This window comes from Rhagoletis pomonella, unplaced genomic scaffold (genome assembly GCF_013731165.1).
Source record: "Rhagoletis pomonella isolate Grant_MI unplaced genomic scaffold, Rhpom_1.0 Rhpom_scaffold_00465, whole genome shotgun sequence".
Classification (NCBI taxonomy): Eukaryota; Metazoa; Arthropoda; class Insecta; order Diptera; family Tephritidae; genus Rhagoletis; species Rhagoletis pomonella.
Genome location: NW_023459019.1, coordinates 772 through 16090, shown reverse-complemented (window position 1 = coordinate 16090; position 15319 = coordinate 772). Strand labels below are relative to the sequence as shown.

General features: G+C 38.2%; 1 protein-coding gene across 1 annotated transcript; it reads left to right on the top strand.

The window, feature by feature from the left end:
- Positions 1–12856: 12856 nt before the first annotated feature.
- LOC118750933 (piggyBac transposable element-derived protein 3-like) lies at positions 12857–14299 on the top strand (the record flags this gene model as incomplete). The annotated part of the gene is made up of 4 exons (XM_036485683.1): positions 12857–12924; positions 13354–13754; positions 13804–13947; positions 14006–14299. Coding segments are annotated over exons 1-4 (907 nt in total), but the record flags the coding sequence as incomplete, so codon positions are not given.
- Between the last annotated feature and the right edge of the window lie 1020 nt (positions 14300–15319).

Here is a 15319-nt window from a genome sequence, read left to right as displayed (position 1 = left end):
GAGGCTTGAAGCGGAGACCCAATAGAATTGAAATAAACAAGCAAACAACAAAGACAAATAAAACAGATGTAGATGTTCTCGAGGAAGAATGCAGCGCATTCAGAAAGAGCAGTAGAGTTTTGCGCTCCCCGCCACAAACTCCTCTGCAGGCAATAACCGGTACCACGAGCACGGAAAAAGCTGTCGACGTGGCGCAGAAGGCTACACCTTTGCAAACGACAACTCCCGGCAGCCGGGATGGTCGTCATCAAACACCAGCTGCTGCAAACAGGTACAAGCATGCCACCACAAGCTTGGGAACTTGCGAAGGCACTGAGGATGAGCAATTTGCCCAGATTCGGCTCGTCTTGGAGAAGATGCAGAATGCTGCCTCCAAACAGAAAAATGTGTCCATGGACATAAAAACGGGTATGGCCCAAATCGAGGAGAGCTTAAATCTACCTCAGACAGCAACGCCGGAAAACGTCTACCCTTTGCGAGCTGCGGAAAACTGGCCCTGGCACGCAAAAGAGAGCTCGAACTCGGTTCGACTCGCCTACAGACGAGCCGGAAAAGAAAAAAATACTAATAAGAATAATAATAATAGTAGTAATATTATTATTATTAATAATGGTGGTAATAATAATTATGGTAATAATAATGCGCAGAAAACCGTACCAGATAATCAATGGATAACGGTTGGAAAACGCAGAAAGCACAAGCCAGGGCCAGCGCCAGGTGAACCCTTGGTCAATAAGGGGTAGCGACCAGCCGCAAAGAAAAAGAAGATGAGAAAAAAGAAGAGTCTCGCCAAACTAATCATTAATCCACCTGAAGGCAAAACCTATGCAGAGGTACTGGGAACGATGCGTGGTAAGCTCCAACCTGAGAAGACGGAGACCGTAATTCGATCTGTTCGGAAAATCCGCGAAGGCGGCGTGCTTATCGAAATGGAGCGCTGTTGTGACCACTCAGCATTTAAGGAGAATGTGTGCACTGCCATTATCCCGCTTGGATACGCCCGGTTTCTCACTAGAAGTTTACGTCTAGAAGTTCTGGGCATGGACTGCCTAACCACGGTCCCAGAAGTGGAAAACGCCATACGCGGGGAATTAGGAGACAGAATGGATAGCCAACTTGGCGTCTGTCTCCTCGATGTAAACTCTCGAGAACAAAGAATGGCCGTGGTGGAAATCGACGAACTGCCAGGCCGGACTCTTATTGAAAAGGAGAAGTTGCGAGTAGGTTGGATTATCTGCCGTGTCCGAGAGCGCACGGATGTCCAAAGGTGTTTCCATTGTCTGGGTTAAGGCCACAAAAAGGCGGCATGCAAAGGCACAGACAGATGCAGTCCATTCTGGAAATGTGGTCAGCAGAGCCACGTAGCCGGGTCGGGAACATGCAAGTCCTTCAGGGATGCCCTTGCTGAGGCTAAGACAAAGGTTGGTCGAATATGAATAAATGTATAAAAGGCAATATGAACAGGAGTAGGGTAGCTGATGACCTGCTGGACCAATTGGTTCTTGAACAAAGAGCAGACGCTGTCCTCATCAGTGAACACTATAGAACAAAGGAAACCTGGCATGTTGAGCAATCAGGCTCGGCCGCGATATGGATTGCTAACCCCAACCATCGCGCAGAGAGCAGCGGGGTCGGACGTTGCTACGTCTGGGTGAAAATGGCGTGAATCACTCTGGTGATCTGCTACCTGTCTCCAAACGACACAGGCCTTGTCTTCAGGGAATGTGGAAGGCCTTGAAGATGAGTGGCGGGAAATAATCGGCCACATAATTGTTGCTGGAAATTTCAACGCAAGAGGCGTGGAATGGAGTATGCCTCAAATAAACGCCAGGGGAAGACTGGTCGTTGAAATGGAAGTCCACATTAGCCTGACCATCCTCAACACCGGAACAACCCCTATATATCGGGGTTTGGATACTCGATCCCTGATATAACCCTGGTTTCAGAAAGCCTTCTTCAAAGGGCTGATGGATGGAGAGTGATGGAAGACCTGGCTGGCAGCGACCATAACTACATCGCCTTCTAATTCACTGGCACAACGCGAGAGCAAACACGCAAACACGCGTTCTCAAGTTCGACACATCACTCCTGGTAGATTCCCAAGGTATTTCACCCACAACGGGAGAGATCCACTATAGGGCGTCTTGTGCTGAGCTTGTCGAAGAAAACATGCGCTGCATACACCGGGCATGCAGAGCCTCAATGCCGCAGAGGATAGCATGGTCAGGTAAAAAGCAGTTATACTGGTGGAATTACCGAATTGTAAAGCTGCGAAGTGCCTGCCATAGAATGCGTAGGCTCGGAACGCGCGCTCGTTGCAAACCTGAGGCGCTGAACGGAGCAGCAGCCTACAAAAGCGCTAAGAAAGAACTTGGGGCCAAGATACAGGAGAGTAAACGGAACTGCTGGAAAGCGCTATGTGACGAAGTGGATCGTGATCCCTGGGGCCGGGGATACAAAATATTGATGATAAGGTTCCATACATCATCGCAAGCAATGGATTAGGCCCGAGGTAAGAATATAGTGGATGAACTATTTCCCACACACCCACCAAGTGCAGATAGAGTTTTCGTTGAAGAGCACGCCGAGGCACCACTTTTTTCGACAGACGAGCTGAAGTTAGCCCTGTGAAGCATGAAAGCCGGCAAGGCTCCAGGTCCCGAAGGCATACCAGCGGAGGCAATCAGGTTAACAGCGAAAACGAGCCCCGATATCCTGCTTAACGTGTACAACATCTGCTTTAGGGCCCGAGTCTTCCCAAGCCAATGCAAGAAGGCGAGGCTGGTGCCTATACCCAAGGGCAAAAGGGATCCAAACTCTCCTTCATCTTTCTGGCCACTCTGCATTCTAGACACGGCAGGCAAGATGATGGAGAGTCTGCTCAAAATACGCTTGACGTCAGCCATAAAAAGCGAGGGTGGCCTTTCACCCCGGCAACATGGCTTCAGGAAGGGACACTGAACTATAGGAGCAATTGTCGAAGTAGTCGGGGCAAGATGGGACGACATGCTGGAGGCCTTGGAACGGTCATTGAAGGTTCCAATATATTCCGGTACTACCTCAGAGACCGTTGGCTTTTGTACGACACAACACAAGGTCAGAAGAAGAGACGTGTAACCGGCGGAGCAGCACAGGGGTCTGTACTTGGCCCGGACCTCTGGAACGCCACGTATGATAGTATGGTGCACACGGAAATGCCGGAGAACGCCTTCCTTGTCGCCTTCGCGGACGACGTGGCCGCCGTCATAACAGGAAGAAACGTCCGGCTAGCACAGCTCAAGCTAAACCAGGTCATGTGCAACGTCAGTGGAACACGGTCTGCAATTGGCTACATCCGAAACAGAGATCGTGCTCCTCACTCGGAAACGGATCCCAACAGTTATAAACATGATGGTCGGACCTCAACTCGTGACAACTTCTAGGTCTACAAAATACCTGGCGGTGAAGCTTGGCAGCAATCTCACATTCTGGGAGCACATCCATGGAGTATGTGAAAAAGCTGCGCAGATCACTGTGGTTCTAAGCCGGCTAATAGCCAACGTGGGCGGCCCAAAGCCATGCCGCAGAAAAACTCCTGATGACAGCAGTCCAGTTGGTGCTCCTGTACGGGGCTGAAATATGGGTCGACGCAATGAAAGTCAAAAAATACCGGATTCAAATGTCTTCGGTCCAGCGCAGAGGGGCACTACGTATTGCTTCTGCATACCGTACAGTGTTCGCTGACGCGGTTCTAGTTATTTCTGGCATCATACCAATTGGGCTATTTACTTACGAGCAAAAAGAGATTCACAATCTCAGTGCCGAGATAGGTCGAGCAGCTGCCGCGGCAAGGGCGCGCAAGCAACTAATCAAGCAGTGGCAAATAAAACTGGAACGCGAGCACTAAATGGCCGCACACTCTGATAGCCGACCTTCAACTATGGTTCAACAGACCGCATGGGGAAGACGATTTCTACCTAACGCACTTCCTCACCCGTCATGGTTACTTCCGAGAATATCTTCATAGAATGGGAAGGGTGGACTTACCGTTTTGTCACTACTTTGGAAACATCGAAGTTAACGTGCACCATACATTCTTCACTTGCGAACACTTCTTGATTTCGCGCAGAATGTTGGAAGAACGATACGGAGACATAACTCCGAATAACATAATTGGGGTAATGATCTCCAGTGCAGACAAGTGGGAAGCAGTTGCTAGATACGTAAAATTCGTACTCTACTGCAAACGAGAGGACGGATGTCTACTGAGGACTCCCGAATGTAACGCCCCAACAAAAAGCAGCCCCGAGGCTCAGCAGCGCGCTCCTGCACCTGAAGCCATGCAGAATTGCGGTGCCAGATGCAAGATTCTAGCGCGGACGGTGGGAGTTTAGGTTTAATGGGTAGCCCAACACCCTTCGGTGGGAGTCCCACACTCGGGGAAGGTAGTATAGAGACTAGCGCCCCCCGGCCAGTGCATAACGCATTTCCCTCTCCTACGAACAAAAAAAAAACAAATAAAAAATCGAAGAGAATCAAGTATAATGCATGAAATGGTGGCCCTTAAATATAAATAACCCTTAATTCCATATTGTACTTTTTTAATTTTCATTAATTTAAAGGTGTCCCAGGATTAAGTGAATTTTAATATTTGAGAGAAGGAGATTCGGGTTAATATTTATATTTTCTGATACCTCAGAATATGTATGACCCAGATATTATCAAAAATCAACGAAACCTGAGAAAAAAAATTTTCCCCTCGGTTTCGTTTCGCTGCATCAAAAATATCGATTTTTATATACGATGCGTCGATGCAATATTTCGTTGCGTCAGATGGAAAAAATGGCGATGTGTTTTATTGACTTGCATCCCTAATAGGGCTGCCAGACGTCCCGGTTTTCCCGGACATGTCCCGGTTTTAGACTATTTGTCCCGGTGTCCCGGTCCAACCTTAAAATGTCCCGGGTTTCATTTTAGTGTCCCTGTTTTTGATTTGATTGGACAAATTTGAATAAAAGTTCAAAAATCACTACATTAAGAGAAAAAACGCGTTGTAATATTCAGAAAAATGTTATGAATTCAATGAGGGAAATAACGCATAGTAAACATGAATATTTTCTATTTGATTATCGTTAAAAAATTTTCGTAATTAAAAATAAAACTTTCATAACACGCACGCGTGGTGTTGATTCAAACTCAACATTTAAATGCACATTTACAGGTCTGGCAGTAGCAGAGTGCGCGAAGAAGCTTACTACAATTTGCTAATTTCCAGAGGGTCAGGGTTCAATTCCCATTACAACGAGCATGGAATTTAAATATTTTTTAACTTAATTATGAAAAAGCAATCGGTAATTGCAAATCGCTTCATTTTAATATGGGCGTATTTGAATTGAATATTTCTATACTAAATACTAAAATTTGTATACATAAATGCATTACGAGTTGGGTTGGTGCTCTTTCATATGCGTATTTTTTAATTTAGCAGGCTTTTTTAATTCTAGACTACTTTCTCTCAGCGCACCGGTTTAATTTGTGAAATAGTTACATTTCGAGATAGTTGAACTTTGCACAAGCAATTGTTGATGATTAGTATATGTACCTAAATACGTTCAAAATGACGTGCACAGAGTTTTACAATTATATTAAGGAAAAGACAGAAGTTTTGAAACAAGTTCACAGCAACGAAAAATCTGACTGATATTTTAATGTAATCTTGTACTTAAATTTTTTGCTTTCATGAATCCTAAAATTATAGGCTCGGAGGCTCTTTCATCAGATCACAATTTCTTATCAGATCTTTTAGAAAAATTTTGACAATGTAGCTTTTGAGCCAATTAATAAAGTACAAGTCTGAAGTTGCCAGCAAATTTGGTTGATTTTTAGCATTTATTTTTTTTGCTGGCAGTGTCTTCCATATAAGAAGAATTATCGAACATAGTTTGTATGGAAGCAACTATCAGTAAATACCAATACCAAAAATCAACTAAAATTTAATGGGCTGCAAAACTTCATTTTAAAAATTTTTATAAAAGGTCTGATTAGAATGTTGCAAATTTGTATGCAAATTTATTGAATTTCCCCGAGTTTAGCACAAAGTTTAACCATTTTATTTTTATGTTTTTTGATATATTTAGCATAAACTGTATTTTTATAAAGAATAAAAAAAGGTTCATACATTGTGAAAAATTCTCTGTGCTTTAGTCGTGATAAGTTGTTTTGTTTTGTTGGCGTACGTTGTAATGATGATCTCATGATCTCATGTTTTTATGTTTTTGTCTGTCAAAATAAAATTTCACTGCATCCTTTCGCACGTCGAAATGAAAGGGAAGGGAGCGAGAGGCCCTCCCTAAAGTGTCCCGGTTTGGCAACAGAGATATCTGGCAGCCCTAATCCGTAAGGCAAATATGGTGTCACTCACAATGTCATGCCAAATTTAATCAAAACAAAGAAAGTTACAGAGCTTCTTTTTTTCAAATTAAGACGAAATTCGATTTTTTCTAGAAAAATTCGATTTTATCCGAATTTTAGCACCACAAAGTTTGATTTCAAAAATTCGGCAATTTGAAGCTGAAGTTTGATTAAAATTCGAACCTCGAAGCTTCGAATATTGAATTTACCCATCCCTAGTGAGTACCAGGTACTCATGAAATTTGATGTGTAAACATATGCATACGACTCGGCAAAGCATTAGGCGATTTAGTTACATACATAAATATGCAGTTCATTACAGATATTAAACAATAATTTCATTTCATTTTATTCATTTTGCTGATTTATAATTTATTTATTTGTTTTCATTTTTAATTCTTTTAATACATGAAATTACTGGTCGATGATTACTAAAATATGGTATACCTGTATATGCTAGTAACTCAAGGGTGCTAAAATATCTTGAAAATGCCGCATCAATAACTGTCTTTGAACTTTTAGTTGGGAATTTCTATGTATTTGTATTTATTTCTAAATTAAATTTTTCTTTTAGGGATACAATCTGTGGTTCTACCTCATCCGTCACTAAGTTTTCGTTGAAGTCATGAATATGTATAACTAGGGCTCAGAATCTCATGCAAATGCATGTTTCTATTGGGCATCTTCAAATGGAATTAGTTAAGTTATCTTTACAAATCATGAAATTTCCTTTAAAATTGCATTCAATCGTTAGTGCATATTTTTGAATATTTTGCGGTAAATGCATGGTGTTCATTTTGTGCTTTACTAGTAGATGACATCGGTCATGGTGACAATATTGATACTAAAAGCTGAAAGAAAATATGGATTACCAAATAAGGTGTTTACCTATTTTCCCAGTGGGATACATAATTAGATGTAAATACGTAATTAGATGTAAGCATTGAAATACGTGCGTTTTAAATTTTTGTATGAAAATATTATTTTTAAATACGAACATTTTTAAACGATAATTAAATATAAAGTATTAATTTTTACTATACATTATTTCCCTCAGTGTAGTAATTCGTATAAAGCTAAACAAGAAAAGAATCATAATAAAATCCTTTATCAATGTCCTTTCACCTATATCTCAGTATATATAGTAAAAAAAATGTCCTTTATGTCCAGAGGTGAAATTTTAGGTAGCACACAATTTCTTACACGCATAGTTGCTCTTCAGCATTAATGAAATTCCCAAAGCTCGTAAAAAAATTAAATGTGAAGATTAGATCTAACTATTTATATTTGCATCGCAGGTGAATTCAAAAACTAAACTCGGCCAAAATAAAACTAAAATATTTCCTTTTTATTTTTTTTTTTTATTTCTATTTATTAAAATAATGTGATTACACACTTGCAGGGTTTCAAAAATAGAGCTCGTAAATCCATCAAAATACTCTCTCGCTCTGAGGAGTTATATTTTTTAAGAGCACTTCGCCATAAACTCATCAAACATTCGGCTCACTCATGACTTTGTACGTGGAGTATTCATAAAATAGTTTATTTGTGTTGATGGCACCATTTTTATTTATTTTATTTATTCACCCAGTTCCGATGGTTGCTTCAATGGCCGAATGTGGGTGTGCTAAAACTGGTTGCGGACCGAGAAGTGCCTGGTCTGAGCCCTGTCGAGTCTCCTGTGGACCCCTGCGGGCCCACCTAGACCACTTTGGGAATCACAGGTTTAGTGCATCAATTTTACGAATAAACACAATTGTATGGATTTACTTTAATTAATCAATTTCAAAGAAATTTGGACGCCACCGTTTGATGAAAATTTTTTTACATTGCTTATCAGAAAGCTCTGAGATCTGCCGCTGAAAATTTGCTTTTCGTACAAAAACACCCCGGGCCGTTGATCGAATCGGCGTGAATTTACATTTCCAGGTAATTTGCTTGTATTAAAAGGTAAACAAAGAAAATAAGTAATTTCTTTCCCAAATTTAACAATCTGTTTGGTGTAAATTCATTTATTTTAAGTACAAAGCAAAATGAAAGTTACCTGAAGATTTTAGAACTCGATATTAGGGCATCATTAATGGAATTCACCAGAATAACACAAGTTTTATAAGAGTTCTATAGTGGTATACTTCCGCAAAATTTAATTACAAATACTATACCAGTTTGCTCTATAAAACAGCATACAAAGACTATAAGACTAAAAAGGCCACAGAAGGCGAGGCTTCGTAGTACAAAATAATGATCTATTATTAGTTTATAAATCATTTGTTGGTAGTTTTATAAGAATCCTGTAGTTTTCTAGAGCATGAGTTTATAAAACATTTAAAAGTTTTATAAGGCACTTTGTGTAGAGTCTGGCACTAATTAAAAGTTCCGTGGCGAGCGCCTTATAAGTCCTTCAAAGGTTTTACAAGACCATTTTATAGACTACTATAAGAGTTTTTTTAAACTACCAACATACAGTTTATAAACCAATAAAAGGGCAACATTTTGCACTTTTTTAAAGCTCATAGAAATCGTAACATCAGTTAATAACCGCTTTTGGTCTAAAGATTCACGTTGTGACGCTTCTTTTATAAATTGAAAACTTTAAAAAATAAATGGAAAGGTAAAATATTGTGCAAAAATATCTTTCGAAAGAGAAGTAGTTCTGAACTGAAATAGTTTTCTTTTCCTGAAATATTTTATGAAATGAAATGTCAATTGAATAATAATTAAAGGAATTTGTCTAATTATTTCTCCATTTCTCCTGAATGTAGTTTTATTTACGCAACGAGTTTTCTGGTAAAATCGGGACCGCTACCCTTGCTAAAGCTTACGCGCTTGTGAAATTCTTAATTTGTATTAAATAATTTATACATAAAATTAAAAATAAAAATTATAAAAATGTGGCATTTATTATAACCCTATAAACATTTCGCGAACGTTCGAAAATGACCTTCGATATCCAATATGCACATCGGACTGAGAACGAACTCATAACCAATCTTAGCTTTCCAACACATCGGACTGAGAACGAACTCATAACCAATCTTAGCTTTCCAACCTTTATAGTGTATTGGAAATACACTCGATATGGGTTCGGGAAAAAATTAAAACCATAGTAACAAGACAGGAAGTGAAACCTAGCTCATTTTCGAAGGGAAATATAAGACAATCACTCTCTCTAATTAAATTTTCAATTCGATAATGGGCTGGATTTCAAATTCATAACGAAGGAAAAATACATTGGATAACGAAGGTTCCGTTTTGCTGGAGATCTATTCCACATTAGTTATCGAAAGTGAGACTCAAAAAAAAGATTGGTTTTTCAATCATTTTCGAATTGTTGACCAAGCCCAATGTTTATTGGGAATTAACAGAGCAATGAATTATTTTCTGTCAAGATACAAGAAGAAGGTAGTTTCATTTCAAAATTTTTGACAAAAATTAAGTTTTTGAAGTTTCATAAATTGTACAAAATTATGAGCTGCCTTGCCACATTGACAGGAATCAAACAATACATCAGAGGATTTAATGTTGTGCATGGGAAACGTTCGGTTATTTGTGCAATTATATTTTGGAGGGAGCGGAGGGGGAAGAAGTGGGGCACCTAAAACTCCAGTCATTAGAAATAGCGCAGTATAGTCATCCTTCGCCTCCGTGCCTTTCTACAGGGACCCATTTCGAAATAGAGTAAAATTAGCATTTTCACAATCCACAGTATTTTTGCGTAAAATCCACCTCCAAATTTATAAAAAAATGCATATTTCAAACCGAAATCTTTGTTTTAGGTTAAAGCTTAATCCTTTGACTAGCCGCATATGTTAAAATTTGTTGATTCGGGTCACACGTTTGGACACGATAACCCAAAATCACTTCACAAATAACCGAACCGTCCTCGAATTGTCGTTTACTATGCATTTTTTATACATACAAAATTTTAGAAAATTAAACTGCAGTACTTTTCATCTCATGTGCATGCGTATATATTTTTTACCAGCGCCACATATTTATCAGAAAATCCAAAGAGTTACAAGTTGCAGGGCATCATTTTAACTCAACCTCCTCTCCCTTCTACGGATAACGGTACCTCGTTTAGAGTTTTAAAAATATTTTGCGTCAGAAATTTGTCATCAAACTGCATTAGCAAAAACTTTTTTTCGAACCTTTCGACGAGCTTGAAACGTTTTTTTTTCTTCCTTTTTCAAGAAACAAAAATGTTACTGCTAGTGAATCTGGTAGCATGATTTTAGTTAAATGTCACAAACTTGTTAAAAGTCAAGTGGTCGGCAACAACAACGAATGTCAACAAATGAAACTACCTCCTATTTTTGTATCATGTTTTCTGCCATCAAAATTTCCTATAAGTTAAGAAAATTAAAATTTTAATTTTTTCACCGTACATTTTTTTTTCATTAGCCAAAAATACATAAAACATATGGCGCTGCAGCAAGATATCTATCCAAAGACACTCATAAAGTCAATTTGTATATAAAAATCCAAAATAGTTTACGTGGAGCGCTTGAATATACTAATTCCTATTATACAAAACACTCATCCTAAATTTCCAAACACTCAAATCCTAAATTTCCAAATCCAAAAGTGTCTACGTGAAGAGCCATGAATCGAGCATTTTCTCTTAGAATATAGAAGTCATACGAAACGCTCAAAACGTATGTACATATTCAACTCTTAAAAAAGTATACGTGAACTTCATATGATGCCCATCTGTGTTAAATTACCTACGCCAATCCGGAAAAAATCTCTCAATTACCAATAATATCAATAAGCTACTCCCACGAAATTCTCTAAGAATTCAAAGCATATATTTCAGTAGTATATATATATAACTCAATTTCTTCAAATTCAGCTTTATACAAAGGTCAGTAGATAACTCACTAAAGACCTAATATGATTTAAAAACGTCTACTACATCAATTAATTAGTTGCAGTGTTTATTAAAACACAGGTTCTTGAAGAAATTCTCAAATTAAGAACTTCAGTGTTTGTAAAAGCATAGACAGACGGCAGCGTTGATCCCGATTAACAGCGCGGTTGATCTGTTAAAATTGTGTGGATTAACGAGCCGCAAGGTCGTGAGTTCCAGTCCCACGGCCAGTATAATTTTAATTAATTTATTTTTTATTAATTTTTTTATAAGTTCTATATTTTGTATCTTTGCTTTCAGTTAGTTGTTGTTGACTTTTTTAATACAATTTAGCTCTAAAAATTTAAATTAACTAATAGTAAAATAAAAAATGTGATATAAAATAAAACAAATTAAAATAAGATTAAGTAAAATTAAATAGATATATAAATCAAATAAAATAAAATAAATAAAATTGCTGAAAATCTAGAAAGAAAGAAGTCTGATGGGATTGAAATAGCTGCTATAACTTCTACCGGTTAGACTTTCTTAATTTTCCATGTTTCCTAATAGAATAATCGTGGCACAAAGCTCAATAAGAATATATTCACTATGATAGAAGTGAAACTTCTTAAAAAAAGGTGTGCGTACCAGGTACCTACTCACGAAATTGCATGTGTAAACATATGTTTACGGTTCGGCAAACCATTAGGCGATTGTTTTACATACATAGGTTCGGTTAGAAATCAAACAATAATTTCATTTCATCTTATTAATTTTCTGATATACATATAATTTATTTATTCATTTTCCGGTAACACCACCTTATATGAATTCGCGCTTCTAGTTTCCATAGGACCGGGTTGTAATGGAAGTAATTGTATGTTTAACAAATAAATGAAAATGTTTATAATGCAATCAATAAATCCTTACGAATTCGCCATTACCAAGGCACTAAGTAACATTGTTTGCAAAATGCATTTATTTAAGTTGAAAGAAGACAAATTCCTTTGTTCGGCATTTATTCTTACTCGCTTTCTATCTTCCAAGGCGAATTCATATATTCTTATCACGAATTCATATATTCATGTGGTAGCAAGAGTATAAAAATATAAAATTACCTTATAAATTAAAAGCATCAGTATCACATGTATGCGTAGTCCGATTCACGCAATCCATTCATCGATCTCAGTAAAAACTAAGTGCATAAACTCTATTTCGCGTTAATTGTAATCATGAAATGGTGTTCATTCATTCATTTTCTACTCAAACGCATGAAATGATTTCATGGATTGGCCTACGCATAATGGTAGTAAATGACAGAATGAATTACAACAAACGCATCCTTTTGACATAATGCAAGCCGAAAACGTTGGTTCAAATCAATCCGCAATCAAGTTGGACGTTTTGCCCACAAACATTGCAATTTCGCGAGCAGTCTCATAGTAAAATCTCATTTTTACAATTTCATAGTTTCGGCTTACATTTATAAAATTCAACGAAAGCACGTACCTATTTCGTCTGAGTTATCCATTTTCGGTTATTTAGTGTACAAAATAAACGCAAATTAACCCGGATCACCCTGTTGTTGCCATATGGCAACGTGCGATAGACATGTTTTTACACGATCATAACACGCAAACGAATGCAGATACCGTTACTTTTAAGAATATACTCAACGCGTAATTATTTCTTCTTTTGCGCAAAATATGTTTGGCGACAGTTCGTGTGTGTTTGTGAGAGCTAGCGCTTCGTAGATAAAGCGCAAAATGTTGAGTGTAAAAAAAAGGGTTACAAAAAAGCAAGTGCATCTAAAATGTGTACTAATTATCTTAATCGTTTTAATGAATGTGATTTTTTTTAAGTGTTTGTTAAGAGTAATAACGTCACATAAGTGTATCACAAAAATAAAATGTTTTTGCGGTTTTTTTGAAGTTTTTTGTGCGTGTGTCCATATGGCAACGCCAGGTAGGCTAGGCCACTGCTTTCGTTGTAATGTTTTTTTGTGTGTTTCGGTAGTTTTCTTGTTTTCTCCAGGTTTCTTAAGGAATAATTTGACTGTAGAAAAATAAGAAACATCATTTAACATTCTCCAATTCTAATTTTTTAAGATCACTTTCTTTGCAAGAAGCACTAGACTTTTTAGAAGAATTATGTTCTGACGACGAGAGCGGAGCTCCAGCTAATGTGCAAGCATTATATATTCAGCCACCCCGTATTGAGGGGGATTTAAGTGGCGAAGATTCAGGTGACGATGATGGTGGACTACCAGACAATTTATGCCCAGCGCAGCTAAAGTCAGGGTGTGAAATTGTTTTGGAAAACGGTCGTCGAATAGAAAGTCTTGATGGCGAGCAAATTTGCCTTGGTACTGAAATCGAAGACGAGCCTGTTTTATTTGATATACTGGATGATTGTTTGCCGAGCTCATCAAAGAAAATATGTCGTGTGAATCCTTCAAAGCCTGGTGTTCCAATCCCACCAGCTAACAAAGAAAGAAATTTCACCTGGCGTACTACTAATTCGACGGCAGTTTTCCTATTTTCCCATTTTCTCTGAAGCAAATTATGAAGACAGTCGAGGACTTAGTCCTCATGAACTATTCGAAAAGTTTTTCAACGATGATTTGCTTGAACACATATGCAAATGTTCAAATTTGTACGCTACTCATCATCAAAAACGGTATGAAGAACTGAATGTGGGAGGTGAGGACTTGCTCAGCGGTTTTTATATCCCTAATCCAATATTTACATATTATTTCAGAACCTCGTGTGTTCATTGGGATTTTGATTGTGACTGGTTACAATCCAACACGGTCCTTTCGCGATATGTGGAGTAACGAAGATGATCTCCGTAACGGAATGGTATTCAGTGCTATGCGAAGAAACCGCTTCGAAGAAATAAATTATATGCTTCATTTCTCGTCATCAATATGCAAACCGAAAGATTACTCTGACAGATATGACTCCCTATGGAAACTACGTCCACTTACAGACCACATCAAGGCCAAAATGATGGAAAACTTTTACCCAGAACAAAATATCTCATACGATGAGAGTATGATTGCTTATTTCTAAAAGGGAAGCCAATTCGTTTCGGATACAAGGCTTGGTCTCTATGCACACCCAGTGGATATATGAAATATTTCAAGGTAAAAACCCGAGGTCAGATACTAAATATGAGGAAAGTTTTGGTACTTGTGCGGCGCCACTCCTATGTATGATAGACGATTTTGCAGACGAATACCATTATTGACTTATCTCAAAAACCGAGGCTACCATGCTACTGGTACGGTACGAGAAAATAGAATCCCCAAAAATTGTCCAATTCCACATAAAAAGGAATTACGAAAAAAACAGCGAGGCTATTACGAGAGTGTGGAAATGAAAGAAACAGGAATTCATATTACTAAGTGGGTGGATAATGCGGTGGTGTGTCTTGCGTCTACTTGCTTCGGTTGTGAACCAAAATCATCAGCATCTCGGTACAGCAGGCAACTGCATAAGAAAGTACCAGTTCCACGTCCTTGCGTTGTAACCGAGTACAACAAATATATGTCCGATATTGATCGATTTGATCAAAATGTTTCAGACAATCGCATTTCATTTCAAGGAAAAAAGTGGTGGCATTGCATTTTTACATGGCTTATCGATGCCAGTATTCAGAATAGCTGGCTACTTTATCGACGCGTTGTTCAAAATAAAACACTAAAGGAGTTCAAGCGAGATGTAGCAACTTATTACTGCAAGCACTACGGTACCAATCCAAAAGTGTTCCAAAAGCCATCGGGGAAGCAAATGAGATCGGACTGATCACTTCGTTATTCCAATAGATAAGAAGCGACGATATGCAGGAGATACATGCAAATCCACCGTGCGAACAGCTTGAAGGAAATGCGATGTTGGACTCTGTTTACCATGCTTTGAATCGTATCATATGAAACAATAAATTCTACTTTTTTTTAATAAAAAAAAATTTATTTCAATACAAATGTAATTAAAAAACTTACACTTTTCTGCTTTGAATAAACAACCTCAAAAACAACGGCTGTTAATTTCTTGAAAGGCATACATATAT